The sequence below is a fragment of the Rhinichthys klamathensis genome, unplaced genomic scaffold (genome assembly GCF_029890125.1).
Source record: "Rhinichthys klamathensis goyatoka isolate OS25496 unplaced genomic scaffold, OSU_Roscu_1.1 h1tg000206l_1, whole genome shotgun sequence".
NCBI classification, from domain to species: domain Eukaryota; kingdom Metazoa; phylum Chordata; class Actinopteri; order Cypriniformes; family Leuciscidae; genus Rhinichthys; species Rhinichthys klamathensis.
In genome coordinates this window covers 1,003,621-1,026,338 of record NW_026606731.1, presented here as the reverse complement: position 1 = coordinate 1,026,338, position 22,718 = coordinate 1,003,621, and the positions used below count along the sequence as shown (strand labels likewise).

Genomic DNA, 22,718 nt, shown 5'->3' with positions numbered 1-22,718 from the left:
CAAGTGCGAGAGTGGCGCAGACTCACCAGTTGGCCAGCCAGCAATGGCATGTACTCAATGATGGCCAGTCGAACCCTCCACTTGGCATCCTCAGCCAGCTCCACTATAGCTGGCAGAAGAGACTGAGAGAGCTGCCGGATCCCGATCACCTCATTCACACAGTCCAGATTAGAAATGATGTTCAGACGCACCTCAGGGCACTACAGGGAAATAGTACACCACAATATATTTATGATTAAATCAAATGAAATAAATATATGAATCTTTAAATAATTTAGCAATTAATCAATTAAATTAAATATATTTTTTAATGAATCAATTCATTTAATTGGTTTAAATTAATACAATAATTTCTATTTAAATACATTTGTTTTTCAAAAAAGGATTAAACAAGGCTAGCCTGGTAACAGAACGTCAAAGATTTCCCTTTACAATAACATGGAAAGATGAATCAAGCACAATAAGACCAGTAATAAGATTGGTGTATTAAACATGTCTTGAAGAAAGTCAACATAGGCAACATTCATTTCATGGCTTTAAAGTCATCATAATTTCTTGTCATTATTTCTTGTAATTAAAGTCACAAGTATGAATTTTACTGAAAAGGAAAAGGTCTCTTTTTATATTTCCTTAAAAGGCTCCAGGAGGACGCCACACTCATGTGATATTGTTACAGCGTATGCATACATGCTGCCAAATATTTGATGACTTGCTTGAGCAAGTGCACTTTGGTGATGACTGACTAAAATCCAAACAACAAAGTTTGTTAGTCAAACAGAGCCGGACGGAGAAGCGGCCAATGGAAATACACTTCAGGACAGAATTCACAGAACCCAGCTCTTAACATTTTCAGATTGTGTGTTTGACAATCGAGAGGAGTCCAATAAAACAGAAGGGAACACAAACACAGGAGGAAAGCGTTTGGATGGGTTTTGGTTTTGGCATGGCCTAGATGAAGGCTGAGGCCAAAGTTCAACTTCATTTAAAAACAGACTAAGAGTTTATTACTACAATTTAAAAGCTAATACGTCTCAGAGAGTGCTCATGGATGAGAGCCCAATAAAAGGAACATCAATCAAGGACTTTAGTGAAGATCATTTAGGAAACATCCCTTAAGCTCAACACAAGGTGACCTATCAGACCTGGAAAATTAACATCTGTTGTCTGTCTCTGCTCTAGAAAAATCAAAAGGAGCTTTGACCACAGGAGTAAGAGAGACAAACAGATGAGAGACTGGGCCGAGCTCCAGGTTGGTTACCTCGTCCTTCAGTTGGGCCAGGAAAAGAGGCAACAGATGTTCTACGGTGTTGTCCTTGCCCAAGATGGTAGAGAGACCCATGATGACAGAAGCCAGGGCAGACTTCACATGCTGGTTTGTGTCAGACACCAGCTCCTGTTAAGGGAAGAGAACGAGGCTTGAGGGCTTTGAAATCAAGCTAATCTTTTACAAGAAGCTGTAATCAGAGAGATGGTGATTGTAGGATAGGGGAAAAATAAAAATATTCAATTCGGAATAAATCTTCAGAAAATACAAATCAATCAAAACATTTTATAATTAATTATGTCTACTTTACAGACAATCTGGCAACAAGTCAATCATACTACTCACCTACACTATTGCTGAAAAAATGCATCTAAAATTGTTTTAGAATCATACCATGGCTCCCTATACTGATTCTCATTTGGTGCCTAACATTTCCAACCCAATCACTGGAGTCTTTGAAGAAAGGCAGCACCAGGGTGGGATCCATTTGAGCCTGCAAACCTGGACATTTATTTGCTTGTAAAACGTTGCAGAGGGTCAAAAAACCTGAATTATCTTTGATCTGATGTTTCAGCGAGTGGCTTGCCTTGTATGGATAAGCTAATTGCCGATCACACCAGCTGACAAAGTAAGCAGAAAGCTGTTTGTATCTGTGAGGAAGAATCCGTTTGCATAAGCTTATTAACAGACATCAGGTCATGAGACTCTCAGGCCACTTAATAGCAAAGAACGCCTTGTGCAGCCCAAGCAAGCACACCGAAGGCTGTTTCACTGTTCTTTGTAGTCCAAATCAGAAAAAAGGCTTGTCCTAAACTGACTGCTTAGTCTCAAGTTCTATTTCCATAAGACACTAACTACAAATAGAAAAATTAAGGGCCAATCATTATTATTACACCATATGTGATCCATACAAGCCACTCGCAGAAACATCAACATTTTTTTTTGGCAACACTTGATCCATTAATACTAACACTTTCTCTTCTATTTGTACTGCGTTAGATTAAACTGGGAAGGGTCATAGCACTTGCACATTGTTGTCCTATTGTTAGTTTAACTGTTTCTATTGTTCTCATTTGTAAGTCGCTTTGGATAAAGGTGTCTGCTAAATAAATAAATAAATGTAAATGTGGCAGGTGAATCATTGAACCAGAACTCTGGACAAACTGATTGATTAAATTCACAAATTGCCTGAACTACAGCCTTACAAAATATACCATGGCAGCAATAGTTACTACAGTAAAATCTTGATACATTAATATGGCATCTTTAAAATGTATAAGAAGCTTTGTCGTCATTTTTTTGTTTAAACTTTTTTGGTAGGGGGATACCAGTTTCAAAGTATTTTTGGCGGAAAATAGTTAAACTGTACATTTGATCTAATATTTTAATTATACCATGGCCTGTCTGAATACTCAGGCTTATTGCACACCTTCCAGCCAATTCAAATGTTTAAATCACAGTTCTATATTAATGCGTAGCTTTCATTAGCACACACAGAGGTACACAGAAACTTGTCAACGCTGTCCAGCGACTTAAATTAACTTCGCTATTGAATTGCCCCATTTTATTACTCAGCAAGGAGGTGGTAACGTCGCTGTTTTTCAGAAATTCTTAGATAAATTAGAAAAAATATTAGATAATTTATTTTAACGTGCAAAGTGCAAACAGCAGCATACAGAACAGATCAACAACAAAACCTGGATTCAGATCAAATTCACACACTTGCAGCATTTCTGACAGTGACAACAGAGAAAAACAGAATAAAATACAAATAAAAAACATAAAATTGGCCAACACTAAATATATATTTTTTAACTAACAAATTAAGATGACAAAAAGAAAACACTGAATCCGTTTGAACGAAGCTTTCAAAAACCGGCAATTTTTTCCCGTTAGACTAAGATTTTTCGTTAAATAAAAATGGCAGCCCTACCTCAATCCACACCGAGATGTTTTTATCTCGATGCGGCGCGGTCGTGGTGTGACGCGCTAGTTTTTTCCAAGCACGTCCGCGCCGCATCGAGATAAAAACATCTCGGTGTGGATTGAGGTAGGGCTGCCATTTTTATTTAACGAAAAATCTTAGTCTAACGGGAAAAAATTGCCGGTTTTTGAAAGCTTCGTTTCCATTATGAGCGTGCATACCGCGCGCCTACATTTGAAATAACGAACTTGAGCGCGCAAAAGACGCCATATGTGAACAGGCCCTTACGCGGCTTATGCGCATTGCAAGTTGTGGAGAGACACTGGGAAGTTTTGATTTTAAGTCGGCAGCTGCACAATTCAGCACTGCAAAACAGCGTATAAAGTAGCCTAAAATGACGCGAGACAATGTTTTAGGCCTAGTCATTTGTTTGTTCCAGTTCATTTGACAAGGAGTCATTTCACGGTGACCAATTTAAATGTTACCAGCTAATGAGACATACTGAGAGTGTATAATTAAGTTCGCTTGAGTAAAAACAATAGGCTACTATTCAGATATTTTATGTGGGGAAGGGGAATTGGTTTGTTAAACTATGAATGTGAAACCATAGTAAAAACAATTGCCGTTGATTGACACCAATCGGACGTTCATGTTTTTTTCTGTCTATTTGAAAGTTGGGCTAATAAACATGTTGCATTTTTTAAGTTACATAGCCTGCCTCCAGTTTTCCTCAACTTGACTAATTAAGGGGCGATATTTGACCGGCATATCATCAAAATGTCCGTAAAACGGAAACTCTGCCGGTCACTTTGACCGGCACCATTTTTTTCTAGCAGAAACTCTGGTATTGGTATATATATATATATATATATATATATATATATATATATATATATATATATACACATACATACATACATGCATACATAATAATAATGATATTATTTAGATATTTTTAAATTACTATTATGCCATCTGTAGCCCGAAAATCATTGCCTGTCCTTTGGTTTGTATAATAGTAACTTATACAACTATATTTGGATTATTAAACAATGACAATGTTGATATAAAGTGAATCTGCAGAGTTTTGCATTCAAAGGCAGGGAACAATGACAGAAGAAAGTTAAAACTCTTCACATGTGCTCGCGCTCATGACCGCAACTGAATACAAACAACGATCAAATGCACATCGACAGATCTTCTTCCGTCTGTTCTCCAAAATGTAATCAATTGTATATTTCTGCAAGCATGTTTAAACTGGTTAACTGTGTCTAAGGCAGAACAAAGGCATTCGTTTCCAAGACGATTTCGCACGCCACTGCGCAACACACAAATTACCGCGGGATGGCGGGTGTTCATTTCATAAACTGTGAACAATGGTAGCTTATTTAATGTATAAATTAAGGGTACAGGGTACACATTAAGGGTTATGTGACATCAGTGGGTTAGTTAGAATTTTTTGAGGCATCGAAAATACATTTTGGTCCAAAAATAACAAAAACTACGACTTTATTCAGCATTGTATTGTCTTCCGGTTCTGTTGTTGAGCCGCGTTCATTGACGCTGCTGACGTAAGACACTGCTGACGTTCTGGTGCGCCCTAGCTTCGTTTACAGTCTGAGGGAGACGCACGCTGTAAACAAAACAATCTTCGCAAACATGTCTAAGGATTTTGACACAGAGGTAGACTTTTTTTTTTGCTCAGCCATATTTATTTGAACCCGAATACACGGACGCACCAGATACACGTCAGCAGCGTCTTACGTCATCAGCGTCACTGCGGACTCATGAAGGCGGATTGACAACAGAACCGGAAGACAATACAATGCTGAATAAAGTCGTAGTTTTTGTTATTTTTGGACCAAAATGTATTTTCGATGCTTCAAAAAATTCTAACTAACCCACTGATCTCCTGTGTATTTAATGGACCTTCTATCACCCTACAATCTATCGCGTTCTTTAAGATCACTAAATTCGAGGCTTCTGGTCATGCCTAGGATATCGAAGTCCACTAAAGGAGGGAGGGCGTTCTCACATTTAGCTCCTAAACTCTGGAATAGCCTTCCTGATATTGTTCGAGGCTCAGACTCGCTGTCCCAGTTTAAAACTAGATTAAAGACGCATCTCTTTAGCCAAGCATTTACATAATGCTTACCTTTTATACTACTGTTGAATCAGATCGAATGCATTAATATTATGAACAGCAGCTATGCTAATTATTTCCCATCTGCTTTTCTGCTGTTATCTCGGGACGCTAGTCCCGAGGTAAATAGCGTTCGTCAGCTCCAGTTTGTATCCAGCCTCTCACGGAGACTTCAGATGCCCCAACACCTGCGATGAGACGACTCGACGCCTGTGAAGAGACGACTCAACGCCGGCAATATGTTATGCCCTAAATTAATACATGATTAACTAACTGTATTTTTCTATGTACATTTCTGAAATGCACTTTCTGTAAAGCTGCTTTGAAACAATATGTATTGTGAAAAGCGCTATACAAATAATTTTGAATTGAATTGAAGTCACATGGACTACTTTGATGATGTCTTTATTTCCTTTCTGGACAAGGACAGTATACCGTGTATACATTTTCAATGGAGGGACAGAAATCTCTCGGACTAAATCTAAAATATCTTAAACTGTGTTCTGAAGATGAACGGAGGTCTTACGGGCTTGGAACGACATGAGGGTGAGTCATTAATGACATAATTTTCATTTTTGGGTGAACTAACCCTTTAAATGATGTTAATGCACGACATGGAAGCAAAGAACCACCCGACATGAAGCGGAGTTCAAATCGTTTAATGCACAGCTAGCTGTGGATTATACCGCTTATACCATGATTATCCCTTAATTAGAACCATGATAAACAGCAGTATTTAGCCACAAATGTATTTAACTACATGTGGCACAGATAAAAATGCCTATTAAGCAGGGCTCGAATTTCGGTGCGGGATTGTGGGTATTGCGCATAATTCTAATCATTCCCGCAGGTCTCCCATTTATAATGCGGGAAATTCCCGCAATCGTAATCCACACAGATAATAAAATTAAATCATTCTTTTAACAACTATCTTCCAGACGCAATTTCACAACAGCGTGAGTGTTCAGCGGTGCCGTGCGTCTTCTATCTCTTCTCTCATAATGTGTTGTGCAAGGCAGGCATCAAGCGCTGCAGCGATAATACACACTCGCGTTTTGGAGTCGGGACCATAGACTGTAAGGTCGGGACATGACGGAATATTCACTTGCACAATCGGGCCAGCAGTGCATCGTGACTGAAGTCTTTTAAAGTCTTACCAGTTTAAACATTCAAGCGATTTTAAAACTAATCAGTGCTCGCGCGCTCTCTGAGAGATTATTTTCTATGCGCACATTCATAGAAAATCTGCCTCAAAAACAGCTGGATTATATTGCTTTAACACGCAAAATTGTCAATTTCGGTCTTTGTGAGTATACTCTAAACATAGTCGGTTTTGTCTTTAATAGGCCTAAGCATAAAACGCATGCCAGTACTATAATGAACACAGGATCCGCGCACTAGCTCTTAAAGTGACGGCAGACATATGTGTCTCATTAATTTTGTTGTCAAAACAACAAAAGATAGCTTTAAGTTAAAGGAATCAGGATTAATAGCCTATGTATTTAATTTAGCTGGACTAAAATACTACCCAGTGTTATTTTCCATTTGATTACTTTATTCAGTTTCTGTATATGATGACTAGTGTTAGACCCATTGAAAAACTTTTCTCTTTAATTTTCTTTATTTGTATGTTTATTCTATTGTATTTATTTGTGCTACTTTTTTCAATTTAATTAAACAATTTAAATCAAGCTTCCTTGTGATGACGTAAATTCTTAACAACAATATTACCCCATTGTAAAAATACAATGAGCGCAAACATTTAGGCAAGATAAATGTAATAATTTTGTTTGGAAAAAAATGCCCCCCCTTTCTCCCCCTCAAACAAGAAAAATCCCCCCCATGAGAATCATCTAAGGGGGGGATTTCCCCCCCATTCTCCAAAACGAAATTCAGGCCCTGCTATTAAGGACTTCTGGGAAATAAAAGAATAATTTCAAAAGGTCCAAATGAATCAAGTTAATATATCAGATCATTTTTACCTGTTTAGTTGTTTGTTTGCTAAATTTGATTCATCTTGACTTGCTGTATTAGTCTTAATTAAGTGAATTGGTTTAGGGAAGAAAGACAAATATTTAAATTAGAATTTCTTTGATTCATTTGTTTCTCCAGACAATACAGCATTTTTACAAATTCTATTTAGCAGTAAAACACATTTTTAGTTTAATTCTTCTGGTAGACTCAGCCTGGTAAATTCAGGCTTAATTCAGTAAAACTGTACTGAACTGCAAGCAAGCAACTTTATTTATATAGCACATTTTCAAACAACAGACATTTCCCCAAAGTGCTTTACAACAATGATGCCATTAAAAGCAACATTTAATATTATATTCAACATAGCAAACACGACAAAAGCTGAAGAAAATAAATACGTTTTTAAATAAGACTTAAGTGGCAATTGATGGAGCTGACCTTACGTGGAATGGGAGAGTTTGGGACCTACCACGGAAAAAGCACAATCTCCTTTCTATTTAAAATTACAGAAAGGTACCTTTAAAAGTAGTTGATATGAAGACCTGAGAACTCTAGAAGAAGAGTAGAAAATAAGATGATGACTAAAATACTGGGGGGCAAGACCTGATCGTGCCTTGTAAACAAACAGGATCATTTTGAAATCATTCCTGAATTTAACAGGAAGCCAATGTAAGGACTGCAGTACAGGGGTAATATGGTCCCTCTTTCACGCTTTTGTTAAAAGGCTTGCAGCATTTATAAAATGCCATCTCACTCCCTCTAGAACCATGATTTAGTCAGTCACATGCATATACCAGGAAATAAAGATAACAAAAACCTAATCCTAGCCTGATGCTACAGTAAACCTAGAGACAGACTGCTGACATGGGATCACTAATGGGTGTAACGGATAACAACAGTGACCCCTGCTGCCCATGACCTCAGAAAGGATGGACAGTTCAAAGACACCTGCTGATGATGACCTAAATATATGAGTGAACTGATAATCTGTATAGATGGGGCATAATATATAATAGTCTGTATATATTAGGGGTGTAACAGTAATAAAAACCGAACCGTAATTAAACCGTTTTAGGGTCACGGTTTCGGTAAGGTTCGATATGTGCTATGTTCAGGGAAAAAAAAGGACTACTGTCAAAAAAAATAAAAAATAAGAACAAATAATCAAACTACAAGGAACAGCATAAATAAATACAATAGAGAAAATATACAAATAAAATAAATGGTGCTTATCAGGTTTAGGCATCTAACAGTTAGTGTTGTTTTTGGCAGCCTGTTTTAATTTTTGTTTTAGTCTAGTCTTTGTGTCAAGCTGTCATTTTAGTTTTTATTAGTTTTAGTCACGTTCATACTCTTTTTAGTCTAGTCTAGTTTTAGTCGACGAAAACTGATGACATTTTAGTCTAGTTTTAGTCGACGAACGACATAGTCTAGTTTTAGTCAATGCAAATTGTATTTTAGTCTCTTTTTAGTAATGCAATTCTATTTAACCCAGTCAATATAGTATAAGTACCTAGTAGTATAGACGAAACCAAAATTTTCTTTTAGCCAAACCCATTTCAAACAATCTTATCTTCTTATAGTTATCTTATTATATTATTGTTACCTTATAGACTCAAGAATACATCAATTCTAGACACGGAATACGCTCTGATTTGAATTTAACATATTTATTTTACGAACCAAACATGTTAGAAGTAGCCTACACACATGATGAAATGAAAGTTACCAAATGTCATTTCTTCTTTTTCTCCCAAAGACGAATCCCTTTCTCTGTGTCAGCCTTAACTTTGTTTGTTGTCGTTTATGCTAACGCCTGTTTCACACATACTCCGTTTGCAGTGCGTATGTGGTGCGTATTTTTTCCCGCACCCATGGCCATGTAGAGCCTATGGTTAGAGGCGCTCACACCGCACGCGGATGCGGTCCGGCAATGCGCTCCAGGAGCGGTGCGTGCATAACAGCAGAGCAGAGATCTACACAGTACCTCAACAGCGCGAATAGCACAATAGCGCGCGCTGCTCCTGCATACACACCGCAACACGCACCGCATACGCACTACACACGGAATATGTGTGAAACAGGCGTAACTCACGCAGCTGCATCTTCTAAATAATGCCGCGAGTGGGGCTTGAGGATGTGAAGTCGCCTGCGTCTACGCAGTGCGATCTGATGCAGCCCCTGAAGTGACACAGGAAACAGAAATGCTGCATAATGATAATAATGCAAGTAAACGAGACGAAATAACGTTAACATTTCGTCTCGTTTTGGTCAACGAAAATGCATTATACATTTAATTATAGTCATCGTCACATGACCAGCATTTACGTTGCGTCTCGTCTCGTTTTCGTCACGTGATAAAGGTTCGTTGACGACGACATTTAGTCATAATTTTCGTTGACGAAAGCAACACTACTAACAGTGGTTTTCAGGTACAGAAATTGAATAAAGTAATAAAAAGTAAAATACCCACATAATCTTCACAGTATAAATGAAATAAGGATTAATCATTATTAAAGTTACAAAAGCTATTCAGTCAAGAGCAATAAGTGATTCTTGACTTTTGTTGTTTCATTAACATTAAAAACACAGACAGCAGGAATATTAGGCTGCTGTCACTTTAAGAAAATGCACAGATCCAAAATACTGACACACGCGTTGTCTGTCTTGACTGCTTACATTCACTTAAGACATAATAGAGGCCTGCATTTCAGCCCGAGCCCGACGGGCCCCGACTTATTTACGCTTCTAGGGCCGGGCTTCGGGCCAATTTTCACGTCATAGTTCACACGCGGGCCGGGCCTCGGGCCTGTTTTAGGCTTATCTTTTTTTATAGCCTATTTTAGACATTAATTAAAATAAAATATGAGAAGATGACGATTGAAAAGCAAACATAGAAAGACGTTTTATAACCTATCACACTGACATGACTGACACATGACAGTCTGCTCACGCACACGCACAGGTTTCCCGGCGGCGCGATCTGAGATTCGTGCGACCGGCTCGTTCTGTGTTTAGTGTCCCGGTGGCGAGCGTGACTTCAGCGCAGCTGGAAAAAGTACGACTGGATTAAAACCTTCCACTGTGGATGCTGTGCTTTTTCTTCACGATGCTCTGAGACTGTTCTTAGCCATGTTAGGAGGTTGTTTTTTGTTTGATTGGACTTTATTTTCATGAGTCTGTTGAAAACTATTGGAAATAAGAATGGCCATGTTCTGTAGTGAAGACTTGATTTTTGAGGTAAGATAACCTGCATGTTTGTTTTTAATGTAATTTATTTGATTTGTTTAGATTGCATTCTCTGTATTGTAAACTCATTTAGTTTGCGAGCGCTGTTGCGACTGAGCAGCAGAGCAGTTTGCCTCAGCTTTTCAAAAATGACAATAAACGTTTAAACAAACGTTAACTGTCTGTGTGATATGCTTAAGTTGTTTTATATATATGGATTGTATTGTAGCCAAGTAAAGTGTTGATTTGAGAGGCTATAAATGGATCAAACATGTTTAACTCACTGTCGGCTGCTTGGTCGTCATAAAAAAAAAAAAAAACATTTTTCTAAATTAACTTTATAAAGAAATGAAAATAAACTTACTGGTAAATACTTTGCCATTGAGAAGAAAAAAATATCAGTTTTACTGACTGCAACATAGGGCAGGCTGTGAATTTTTTTTTTTTTTTTTTTTACGGGCTCGGGTCGGACTCGGGCTGATCATTCTAATGATCACAACTCCCACAATGCACCACATTGCACAGCTCCGCAAGCCACTCCCACTAATCCAGAACAGCGCAAACATCAGAGAAAAGAAATCACTCTTCCGTCTACAAGGCTAGCTGCCAAAAGAGTTTGAAATTCATTTCACACAAAATGTCTAGTTAGTTGGCTGTGGCGAGCAGGACGAGGGCGAGGGACGTAAGAGGACGGCGCGAGGCCGGTGGCGTGAGTGATAATGAATGACACCTGTGAGACGCAGCGGTCTCATATCTCTCACGGAGGAGCGGAGGCATAAAAGGAACAGGGCTGATTTTATGTTATGTTTTGTTTGTTTCTGTTGTGTGTGGCCAGCTGGCTTATACTTTTGTTTTGTATTTGTTTATTTTACTATTAAATGTTTAAATGTTCGCCCGTTCCCGCCCCCTTCTTCCCACAACAACGAACCCGTTACATTGGCAAACTCATTAGCGAATTACTCCTCGTTTGTATTTCTTTCTATATGGTGAATTATTGCATGATACCTGGATGTTCCAGTCAGAACATATGCGGTGCGAAACTAGGATGGTTCACATCACAACACAAACGTCCGTGTGCTCGTCTGATTCAGAGATTTAGTCCAGGAGAAATTGCCATCGTTGAAATTCTCTGCAGCAGACGGACTCTATCTGTGTCCGTAGCGCACAGCGAGAGCACAGGCACCAGCTCGAGCCAGTCCGGGCTCGTCCACGACAGGCAGGTCTTCTGACTCGGCTGCAGAAGCCGCAGCAGCCGCCTCCTGTTCCTCCATCAGCCTCAGCTTCTCTTCACTATATTGCGGCTCGTAAAAATAGCCACGAACAGCGGATTCGAGCAGCAGAATTTCAAAATCCTCTTCTTCCATATCATGTTTAGTTTCTTCCGTCATTGTCATAACTTCCTATCTCCACAGCGCTTGTTAGCTTAGCTTATAAACAAGATGGCTGATTTTGATTTCAGTATCTACAAGATAGGTCCCACCCACTGATCTGTGATAGCTCTGTTAGCGCATTAGGTCCAACCCCCTATGGGCGGGTTTGAAAGGGTGGGATCTAGTGCTGTAGTCTTTACAGAAATCCCCCCCTCTTACACTTCCTCCTACAATGACGTAAAATGACGATTTTTGCGTCATTGTAGGAGGAAGTGAAAAAGGTAAATAGTGGATTTCTCTCGTCTCAGGGGAAAATGAGAGTGTTGCACGACCATTCAATAGTATGACTGGGTTTCTAACAATGGAAAGCTTAATGCAAATGGGTGAAGTGTCCCTTTAACCCTTAAAGACCTAGACCATTTTTGGAGCACATGACTCGCCTGCTCTTTTCTTTGTTTTTCTAACCCATTATAGCAGTCAGCATCAAGTACCATATATCATTTTAAACAAGAGAACTTGATGTTTCAATCTAGCTCATTTAAATGACCAATTTGACATTTATTTTGTCTTAGAATGGATAAATTTACCAGATTTAAGAAAAACGGCAGCAGATTTCTTGTGGGTTTTTTTTACTCAGGTCAAACAAATCCTCCTGAAGTTTGGATTTTTTCCTTTAGAAAGTTGTACTTGGATATTCTAGATTTCCAGATGAAATTTTTACTACATGTAACAATCCCTGAGCAAGTTATAGCCATTCTATAAAATCTGGTGTTATTTACAATGTAGATGTGTCCAAAAAAGTTCAGGAAGAAAAATAAATAGAAACATTGTAATAGAGCACTGAAGCAAATGTGACTTTATATATATTTATGTAGTTTCAACCGATCTGGGCTTGGGGGTGGGACTAAGCATCAACAAACTGCTCGTTTGGCTCAGAGGAACAAATCACATGGGTTTCTTTGACGAATCAATGCTGATCAAAACTTGATGTAATCACATTCACTACGGAGCATCTGAATGTCCAATCGCGATGAACCCGATACCAAAATAAAGCCGCGAATCTCCTCTTTATGGGACTTTTTAAAGCATACAAATTGGATTAGTGGTTCAAAAGTTATTAAACATTTAACCCGTTTAATCCCACCGGTCACAATTGTGACCGCAGCTTTTTTCTTATTTCTGGAAGCTCTAAAAATGTTTTTATTGACTTTGGGCAAGAAATTCAACTTTTAAATGACAAAATAGATTGTCTTGATTAAAATCAATTAATGTCATGTGACTAGTGTGAAAGGTCACATGACCAGATCAGTTCACTTTCTGCTTGCACATCTAGAAGAAGATGTCTTCCTCAGACTACTACAAAAAGTAGTATATAAAACATCTTAATTTACATATAGAACTATCATATTTTGTACATGTATTCTTTAAAGGGTCTACTACTGATATATTTTGAGAATTATACTCCTGCATATATATTTTGCTCGTAAGACTTGTAAATTTGTTTACGGTCACAATTGTGACCGGTAGTATAACACAGTGCTTCAATTGAAAACAGAGGTATTGGCTGGTATTGGCAGGTTTTGGCAATCCTACACTGAATGGATGGATGTGAGGGGGATGGATGATCTTGGCAAAAGAGAAGTGCTCACTAACACAGATTTAGACAGATTTGTGAAGAATATTTGAGAGAAATAGGCCTTTTGTGTACATAGAAAAGGTCTTAGATCTTTGAGTTCAGCTCATGAAAAATGGGGGCAAAAACAAAAGTATTGCGTTTATAATTTTGTTCAGTGTAGTGATGAGTGTCCCAGAAACGGTCAATGTGCTGGACCTTCTTGACGTACGTGACCCCCTTCCCCCCCACCCCCACCCCAAATTGAAAGTGACTGTGATAGTGATGGCTCAGATAGGGAGTACCAGGGTGAAACAGCCCATTTGCCAAGTAGACTATTGAATGGCGACGCAGAGGTGAATTATCTGGAGGATTGGGCAGATGTTCATGAGAACCAAATGGTGTGCCCCACACATGACCACAAACAACCCTTTCTACAACGTACGGCCCATCTTCAGTGCACTGAATGAGTGAACACACATCTTCCTGAAATTGGCCTAGGACAGGGCCCAAGTGTAGTCATGGTCTAGCCCATACGGGTCTAGCCGAACAAGCAGAAGTTCCTCCAGGGTGTAACTTTGTACATGACAACCTTTTCACCTCACTAAGCCTTCTTCACGAAATGACAAAACGAGATATTGGATGTCTTGGAATGAATTGTGTCAATAGGTCTAATTGAAGAATTTGAATGAATTCTGACTATGTTGTTTCCCACCGGTCACTATTGTGACCGAGTATAAAACCTAATATTTCACTAACTTAACCAACATAAAATCAAAAAAGGCATAATGTTTGAGTGTTAGGGAGGTCTAAGGAGTAAAATGCATGTACTCAAGTTGCAAGAAAAAATTTGGGATTAAACGGGTTAAGAACAACAGTTATTTTTATGCCGCCGGCGGCCGTTTAGGTCTTTAAGGGTTAAAGCATACAGCACTTGTATTGAACAAAGTTTACAAAGAGTGACTGTTTTGTTAAAGGTTTTTTTTTTTTTACCATCGTTGTTGTAATGTATTGGGAAGGCAGAATACGTATCCATCAACAGAAGCATACATTAGTCTGTTTTACACGTTGTTATTTTCAACAATCCATATTATAGATGTACCACGGTTCATCTTAAATCTGATGACAAGTAGGGCTGTCACTTTACGTTCGAAAATCGATTGCACAATCGATCCGACCAACCAACACAAGTATCGAAAACGAAAATAGGGAAGCGATTTTAACGGCCTTCTCTCGGAGCGTGTCCAGCTCGTCACGACACGCCCGCAGCGAACGCGCGTCACACAGCAACTGCAGGCTCTGACAAACACGCATACAAACTATACTATCCTTCTGCATAATGTGTCTCTTTTTACAACAAAAATGTGAATTCTGCCGGTATTCAGACAGTCCCATGCATACAGATTCAGCCTACAATCGCCTACGTAGGCGAAACTTGTTTGACATTTCTAATCGTAAACACAGATATGTTGAAGCCTGCAGTAATGTTTTTCATTGATGTTATGGCAGTCCACTCTGCTTATTGTTTTTCGAGAATCTTGCACTCCTGTTTGTCTTTGTCATTGTGCATGAAACTTCATGCCAATAAATCATCAGAAATATTGCTGACTTGTGCGCGTCTCAAGCGCACTCTTTACCCTCGTCCTAACGCCTGTTAGTTGTCCGTGGATTTGCCTATATTTGGCGTTGAAAATGGAAACGTCTTTAGACATGGAAAATCGATTTTACAATCGATTCAAAGAACATTTATGTCTCAAAAATCGATCAGGATTTTTTCACAAAAGTCACAGCCCTAATGACAAGTGCGTGCCGAACCGTGGGTGGAGAATGGTTCAGTTTTTTACAGATAACCGTTAAACTCATAGTATATATGCATGCAAGTTTGAAGTATGAGCTACTTTACTGCAATTATTTTGTCATTAATTAAGAAATCTATCACTTGTTTATGGCAAATATCTAAACACCCCCAAAATAACACAAAAACAACCAGACCTACTGCAAGATCTCTTGCAGAGACAACCTGGACACCTTCCCAGATCTGATATCACATTATCAAAAAACAAGCTTGAGTTTTCGAAGTACCCCCTCCTGAGAACTTGGCCAGCACCGTGCAGCATAACTGTTCAGCCACACGCAATTTCATAAACAAGTGGGCGAGATTAAAATGTGTACCTTGACGCATGGCAGAATATGAGTCATGATGATGGTCTCCCTGCTGTCTTCAGGCAAATTTTCACAGAATACTGCAGAGATAAACAGGCCATGAAATAATGTTGTTTTTGTGTGGCTGTTTTCATAGAGAAATCAAGCTTTGGGAAGTTGGCAGAGGGACACCTCACCTTTCACCTTGTTGGCAGAAGCAGCCCGGACCTCTGCCTCGCAGTCTTTCAACAAGTTCTGGAAGGCCGGGACCAGATCATTCTTGGTGATCTCTGGGCCAACTGCTTTTTGCAACTTTACACAAACACAAAAACATCCACTTAGTCTAAGTCTCAGAGGAAATGTGGATAACGGCCAAATATGCGTTTCATAAGTACCCACTTCTGAGAATTTGTCTGCCACCATGTAGCGCACCCTCCAGGACTTGTCCTCGGCTGCCTGACGTAAAGTGGGCATGACCAGAGCCTCCAAGTCATCCTGCGGCAGGAGAGTGGCAATGCTGACACCAGCTTCTACCGCCAAAAGACGCACAGAGTCCTGCAGAGAAAAGTAAACGTCTGAGTTAATGACATAAGAATGCTATTTCCACCCACAGGAAGGAAAGAAAAAAACAATCTTTTAAAAATCTTGTTTCAAACATATGTGCCAAGTTCTTGAAAATTGTATCTTTATATTCATGTTGGGTTTGAAAAGTGCATATACCATTAGGAAAAGTTTTGATTTAATAACTCTAAAAATGTCATGTGTGGTGTAAACCAAGTAAAAAGGTAATGACACGTTTTAATAGCATACCGAGCACCAGGAGAGTATGTGTGCGCGGCTTATCGGTGTAAAAGACCCAACGAATGCCTGCATTGAAGTAGCGCGAGTACTGTGTGAGGAACAAAATTAACGTTTACGGAGTTTCAGTGACATTACTACATTAAACTACTATATGCTGAATATAATGTTTAATAATGCAATGGGGACATTTTTGTGGGTCTTCAGGCAAAATATATTATTATACATATATATTATAAACACACATGACCACAATTACATGAATAAATTCAATAAATATATTTATATAATTTAAAAAAAATTATTAAATAGTTATGTATAGTTTAAGTATGTATTAAATTGAATCGCACTTTAAAATAAATTAATAGATCTGGACAAAAAAAAAAAAAGAGCAAGCATCATGCCATTGACCAACCAATAGCCCCAATAAACAGTCTTTCTGTAAGCAAATGTGTACCAGCGTACCTGCTCATCAGATGCTAGTGCTGTAAAGAGAGGAATGATGTCACTCTTAACATAGTCCAGCTCCAGAACCTTAGCAAACTCGCCTAGCTTAGAGGCGGCGGCACGGCGCACCATGGGAGTGTCGTCTGAGCAAAGTGTGCGGAAGTGCCTGTGAAGACAACCATATCAATACTGAACATGACCACAGTGATCAAGGTGATGTTGAAAGAATATGTCATAAAAACAAGGCATCATTTGAACTTACTGACGGATTTCCGCTTTAACAGTACTGGACACACGAGGGTAGCAGACGCTAAACAGCCCGCACGCAGACGTTCGGGAGGTGAACCAGTCGCCGCTGGCCAAACGCTTCATAAGTGGCACAAAATGCACCTCTAGGTCTACGGGGGAATGTTCCTGAGAGATCTTTCGCAGAGACTCCACGGCCTTGTCCCGCACAACCGTTTCCTCCACTGTGGCCAAACTCTCCAGGGGAGGCTGAGGAGGAAAAGTGCAGGATGAAAACATGCAGTAAGGTGCGTCTCCACACCAGATAACCCATGGCTAAAATCTCATCTGGTCTCATCTCATCTAATTATTTAACCGATTCATTTGCCTCTTATCACTTACCAAGAGACAGTGCACAAACTCTGGACCTCCAACAAGTACAGTGAAGCTCCCGAGCTGCTCAGCCAAGGCAAGAAGAACTTCATCCTCATCATATATGGTGTCTACAGATGAAGGGATGTCAGTTAGCTATTTTGGCAAGTAATACTAACCAAAAGCAAGTGTAACTGATGTCAAGATCTTTGAAAGAACATCAAATGGTAAATAAATAACAGTACGTAGTACAATCCTTGAATTTCCTTCAGGATTAATAAAGTATCAATCATAAAAAAAAAAAAAGAAGAAGTTATTTTTCTAGCTTTTCTCTTCCTGTGCATTTCATTATATTTGGTTGTACGGGTTTGTTTGTTTTTTGGATGCAAGAGTAGTTTTATAAAAAACAAACATAAAACCACAATTAATATAACAAAAGTTTGCTTGTGAACCAAAAGAAAATCCAGTATGATATTTTAGTATAAAATTAATTTTCCATTTTAAATAAATAATAATAATAATAATACAGTTATAGTTATTCATTCATGCACTGAATATAACATTAACTAGTAATATAATTAAAATGTCATAACTTGATCTGGTGAAACAGACTCGGGTCTGGTGACGTATTTAGTACACCATTCATTTCAAATACTTTTGAATCCCGTCTCTTTCTTACAATCTGCTGCAAGTTTACATTCACATCTCCCTCCATCCAATCATTTTTTTCTTTTTCGATAAACCATTTCACAATACAAAAGAAAAGATGTCGCTACTTACATTACGATTATTATTGCAAACTAAAAACCCTATAATTTGATACAATATTAATTTAATAATTTATATAGCAAAAAAACATGAAGAATATAAATATATTCTAAAATCTAATATGAAAAAAAAAGTCTTTTTTGATAATCCGTTTCACTCGGATTATGGAAGAAAACGTTTGTCACTACTTCCGCTACATCATGACTATTGTTGCAAATTTAATTTTTTTTGTGCATTTTACAATATTTGTTAAAAAAATTATATAGCAAAAAAATATTAAATATATATTCCATCTAATAGTAAAAAAAAATAGCAGATCAGAAGAAAAAATGTGTGCAATGATTAAAAAACAAAAGCTATTTAGCAGTTAATTTGTATCATAAATACTATTTTTTATAAAAATTCTGAATCAGAGCAAATGCAGATGGATGAATTGAATTCTTACCAGTGAGGAAGGGCAGTAGTTCAGTCCGTGTTCTCTCCACACCCAGTGCCAGAGCAATAGTGGACAACTTCTTAATACTGTTCAACCGCAACTGAGGATGTGCACAGAATTACATTAATAGTCACACAAAAAAGATGCAACCCTGCCTTACATTATGTTTCATTGCTTTAAGCATAGAGATCTAGTTCAGTGGCTCTAATTCATAGTACTGGAGGACAGTTGAGGACCTCAACACTGCACATTTTGGATGACTCCTTCACTCACATTAAGGCTTCAAGACCTGCCTTGGGTGTGTCAGGTAAGGGGGACATAAAAAATATACAGTGCCTGGGGTCTGTCGGTTCAGTATCTAGACCCATAGTCTGGATCATGTCAAACCATAGACTGTAAAAAAATTGGTGTCAAACTCGCATCCTAGTGTACACCTTTTAACAGGCCGCCAAAAACGCATAGTATGCAGGCAGCCCACTACGTTTTGAAACACAGCCGGTCAATTTCATGATTATTATGAAGGCCAACTTCTATCCACACACAGGTTTCATTCTGTCTCATTCAATTTGAGCATTTTCTCCACAAAAACAAAATACTACAAGACAAGGAGGAAACAATAAGGAGAAGAAAAAGCGAGTTCTTTTGTAAATGATTCGCTGTATGAGAAACTCGGTTAGCGTAATGATAGAGGATGCTAATAAAGCGCGATTTATATATAAATATGAATCAAACACAAATTTTCTTAGAGTGATGTCTACCTGAACATCTTCATTCCTCAGTTCATCGATTAAAACCGCGATGGGATAAAGCGAATCGTCTCCGTCTGCTCCTGCCATTTTAGACTTGGATGATGATGATGATCACCTCAGACTCAGAGAAGCTTCCGCTCGAAACAAAGGCTGATGGGAAAACACCCTACAAATTTAAAGTCCAGTTACAGAGTGAGAACGAATTATAACCACATATGCATAGGCCTACATAAAAATAAACCCTCAAAAATAAAAATAACAAAAAAGCCTATATTGGTTGTAATATAATAAATAATATTGATTCATATATATTTAAAGTCAGAGGCAAATTAATATTGGGTTCCTTCTGGAATTTCCATTAGGTTTTTAGAAAGGCAGTTTTGGATTTATGATGAGTAACATAATATGGAGCTGATTTACAACATTAATTTCAGATAGTCATAGGCTACTTCAAAGGTAAATTCTGAAATCAGTGTTTAGGCCTACTTAAAATCCTATGTTATTAATAAATTGGTTAGGTCTAAAACGTTCATCTGATTCCCGAAGCACATACAATTAAATTCATGTGGTAGTTGTCATCTTTTGTAGAAACTTGTAAGCAACTAAATACCATAGACTGTATAAAAAATACAGCTTTGAAATTCCGATGCGCTTCTGGTCTTGACGGGAAGGATTCAGAATAATTGGAATGTACAAGTGCATGAATCAAATGTAGCCTACTATTGTAGTAGTATTTTTAGAATAGCTTACTTTTATAATGAAGTTGAGTAAAGAATGTGACAGAATGTCTTTTTTGTGTGTGTGTGTGAATTGCTAAAAATTTACAAGAAATTGATTGAAAGGTTTCAAGGTTATTGTTAAATAGTGCCAGGAAATCTTAGGGGGAAACACATCATTATTGTTGATTTAATATTTTCCAAAACACAAATATATTGGTGTTATTTATTTATACAAAAATAAAATCAGGAATTCTTTATTTTGACAAAGCTTTATTATTTCCATCCAGTCCAATGATATTAAAACAAAAATATTATTAAATATCCACATTCTGGGCAATCTACATTCTGTTTGGTTCGGTATATGACCCTAAAGAACATGCAGAGGGGGGCTGTCAGCTGTTAATAATCAAGTAGCTGGAGGCCACTCCGAATGACGTCAAGCATTCCTCGCTCACATCAGGCTCTCTCAGATCCAGCCCTGCCTCCGATCGCCTGTATACTCTTTCCTCAGATGCCTCCCTCATATTTTCCACTCTGAGCTTATTAATGTTAGAACATGATTCCTGTACTCTCTCCTCAAAGCTCCAGGCCCCTCCAGGTGTGTGCAGACCACCCTTGGCCCTTGCTGTTTATATAACATCAGGCTAAGCTCTTTCATGTACTCCACGCTTTTTAGGAAGCCCCAAGAAGAAAGAGATTCAGCCTGCACCCCCTACACCCTCATCTCAAGGATAAACATGATCTTGAAGTACTTACTTACGCCTGTGTGCATAGTGTCGGTGCCTGTTTCACATACCTGTATGAGAAAACCAGAATATAACTTTATACAGGATAGCAGGGATAATGACACTATCTTGTTTTTGCAAATTTATTCAGAAAATATTTGGCTATATCTAGGACTAAAATTTTATTTTAAAAAAATAATAATAAATTGGTACTGGGCACCTTGAATTTTAGCAAAGGATCTGTATTGTGCAATAAATTATTACTGATATTATATTTAATGAGCAGCATTACATTACGCCTACATGACAATCTGTTAATGTATTTCCATTTTTACTTCTCTCTATATGAGGATATATCAGCGCCTTGGCTAAGCTGCATTTGCATAAATTACTTCACCATGTCTGATTAGATGTTATACTTGTACTGTTGCTTCAAAAGTATAGTCATTACCTGGAAAAGAACATTTGTTCTTTGAATTAATCTCCGTTTGCTGTCTTGTTCCCTGATGTATTCTTCCAAAAATACATGGGAGAATCCATTCCTAACATGCAATTTTCTGCAATTTTACATTTCAATTTTCACAGCTAAGATTTCATTTAGTGTATGGGAAATTACCACATATATACACTGATGACCTTGAAAGTAAAAAGATTGCTAAAAACACAGTACATGTGCCAAACTGGCATAAACATATTAACTGCAAGCAGATGAACCTATCCGGTGGGTATGATGTCAGCAGGTAATTGGATGAATGTTCATCCAGTGGAAATACATTTAGTCTCACACCTCAACCACAGCCATCACTGTTCGCTCAACTTCTAGACCACGGACCACCAACTTAGAATGAATGACTCATGCCTGAAGATGTGGGCTGGTGACAGGTTACAATTTAGAGTGAATGGTGCTGGAGATCACCATTCAAATAGCACACGGATGTAGGCACAGTGAGGAAAAAACAAAGCAAAGGAAGAGATCGGTGGCTCAGGGTCACAGAAAAAGAAGGACAGATTCAGGCAAGAGGATGCTTGACTTGCCACATGGTCCGTTTGTGAAATGAACAAAACATTTGGAGTTAGTGGTAGTACTTATTCTAAATAACCTTTGCTGTTGCAACCCTTCTTCATTCTAGACCAAATCCTGAGCATCCAGCTCCGATGTACAGATTTGAAAATGGTCTTTTTGAGACACAGTTCCACAGTAAATTTATCCCACTGTAATTTTTTGGGGGAACAGAATGTTCACAGAAATTAAGAAGAGAGTTCCCTTAACCATTCTGTAATTTTGCAACTTTTTACAAAAAAGAATTTAGGAAAAGATTTTTTAAATTTAAACTGTAATATGTACAATAGGTAGTGTAAACAGAGGATTATGTAAAAATATATGGTCACTACAGTAATTATTTTACAGTAGTGAACCTGGCCGCGAATAACTGACCAATAGCAAGAGAGATTTCTTTTTTTACTGTTTGGTGGAAGTGGCGGTTAAAGGACACAACAAGAAATTGTGTAGCCTACCGGTAACTCACCAAGGTTAGTATATTATTTCTATTTTATGTAAAACAACAATAGTTTTAAACGTTTTCATTTGTAATGTTAACAGCAAACTAGTAAGATTCACTATGTCATTTTTTACGTCGTAAGATAACCATTTTCAAGAATGCAACAGCTAGTTGAAACTCGTTGATAGCAACAAATATTATTAAGCAAATTAATTTTGTCTAAAGGTTTTGTCAGAGTTCACACCACATCTATAACGGCACAGAGAAACGATATTTTTGGAATCACTTTCAGGACGATTTTATTCAGCTGATGAACAATAAAA

At 38.1% G+C, this 22,718-nt stretch overlaps 1 protein-coding gene across 1 annotated transcript in view; it reads right to left on the bottom strand.

Annotated features, from left to right (window-relative positions):
- Positions 1-19,612, bottom strand: part of ppp2r1bb (protein phosphatase 2, regulatory subunit A, beta b) — a 28,130-nt gene extending 8,518 nt beyond the window's left edge. Inside the window, exons 1-10 of the mRNA XM_056263343.1 lie at positions 19,462-19,612; positions 18,713-18,803; positions 17,530-17,630; positions 17,165-17,397; positions 16,921-17,068; positions 16,057-16,212; positions 15,855-15,969; positions 15,688-15,758; positions 1,259-1,393; positions 27-200 (exon numbers count right to left, since the gene is read on the bottom strand). Coding sequence (XP_056119318.1) covers positions 27-200; positions 1,259-1,393; positions 15,688-15,758; positions 15,855-15,969; positions 16,057-16,212; positions 16,921-17,068; positions 17,165-17,397; positions 17,530-17,630; positions 18,713-18,803; positions 19,462-19,539 — 1,302 coding nt within the window. The 5' untranslated portion in view covers positions 19,540-19,612. The remainder of the gene's footprint in view (positions 1-26; positions 201-1,258; positions 1,394-15,687; positions 15,759-15,854; positions 15,970-16,056; positions 16,213-16,920; positions 17,069-17,164; positions 17,398-17,529; positions 17,631-18,712; positions 18,804-19,461) is intronic.
- Between the last annotated feature and the right edge of the window lie 3,106 nt (positions 19,613-22,718).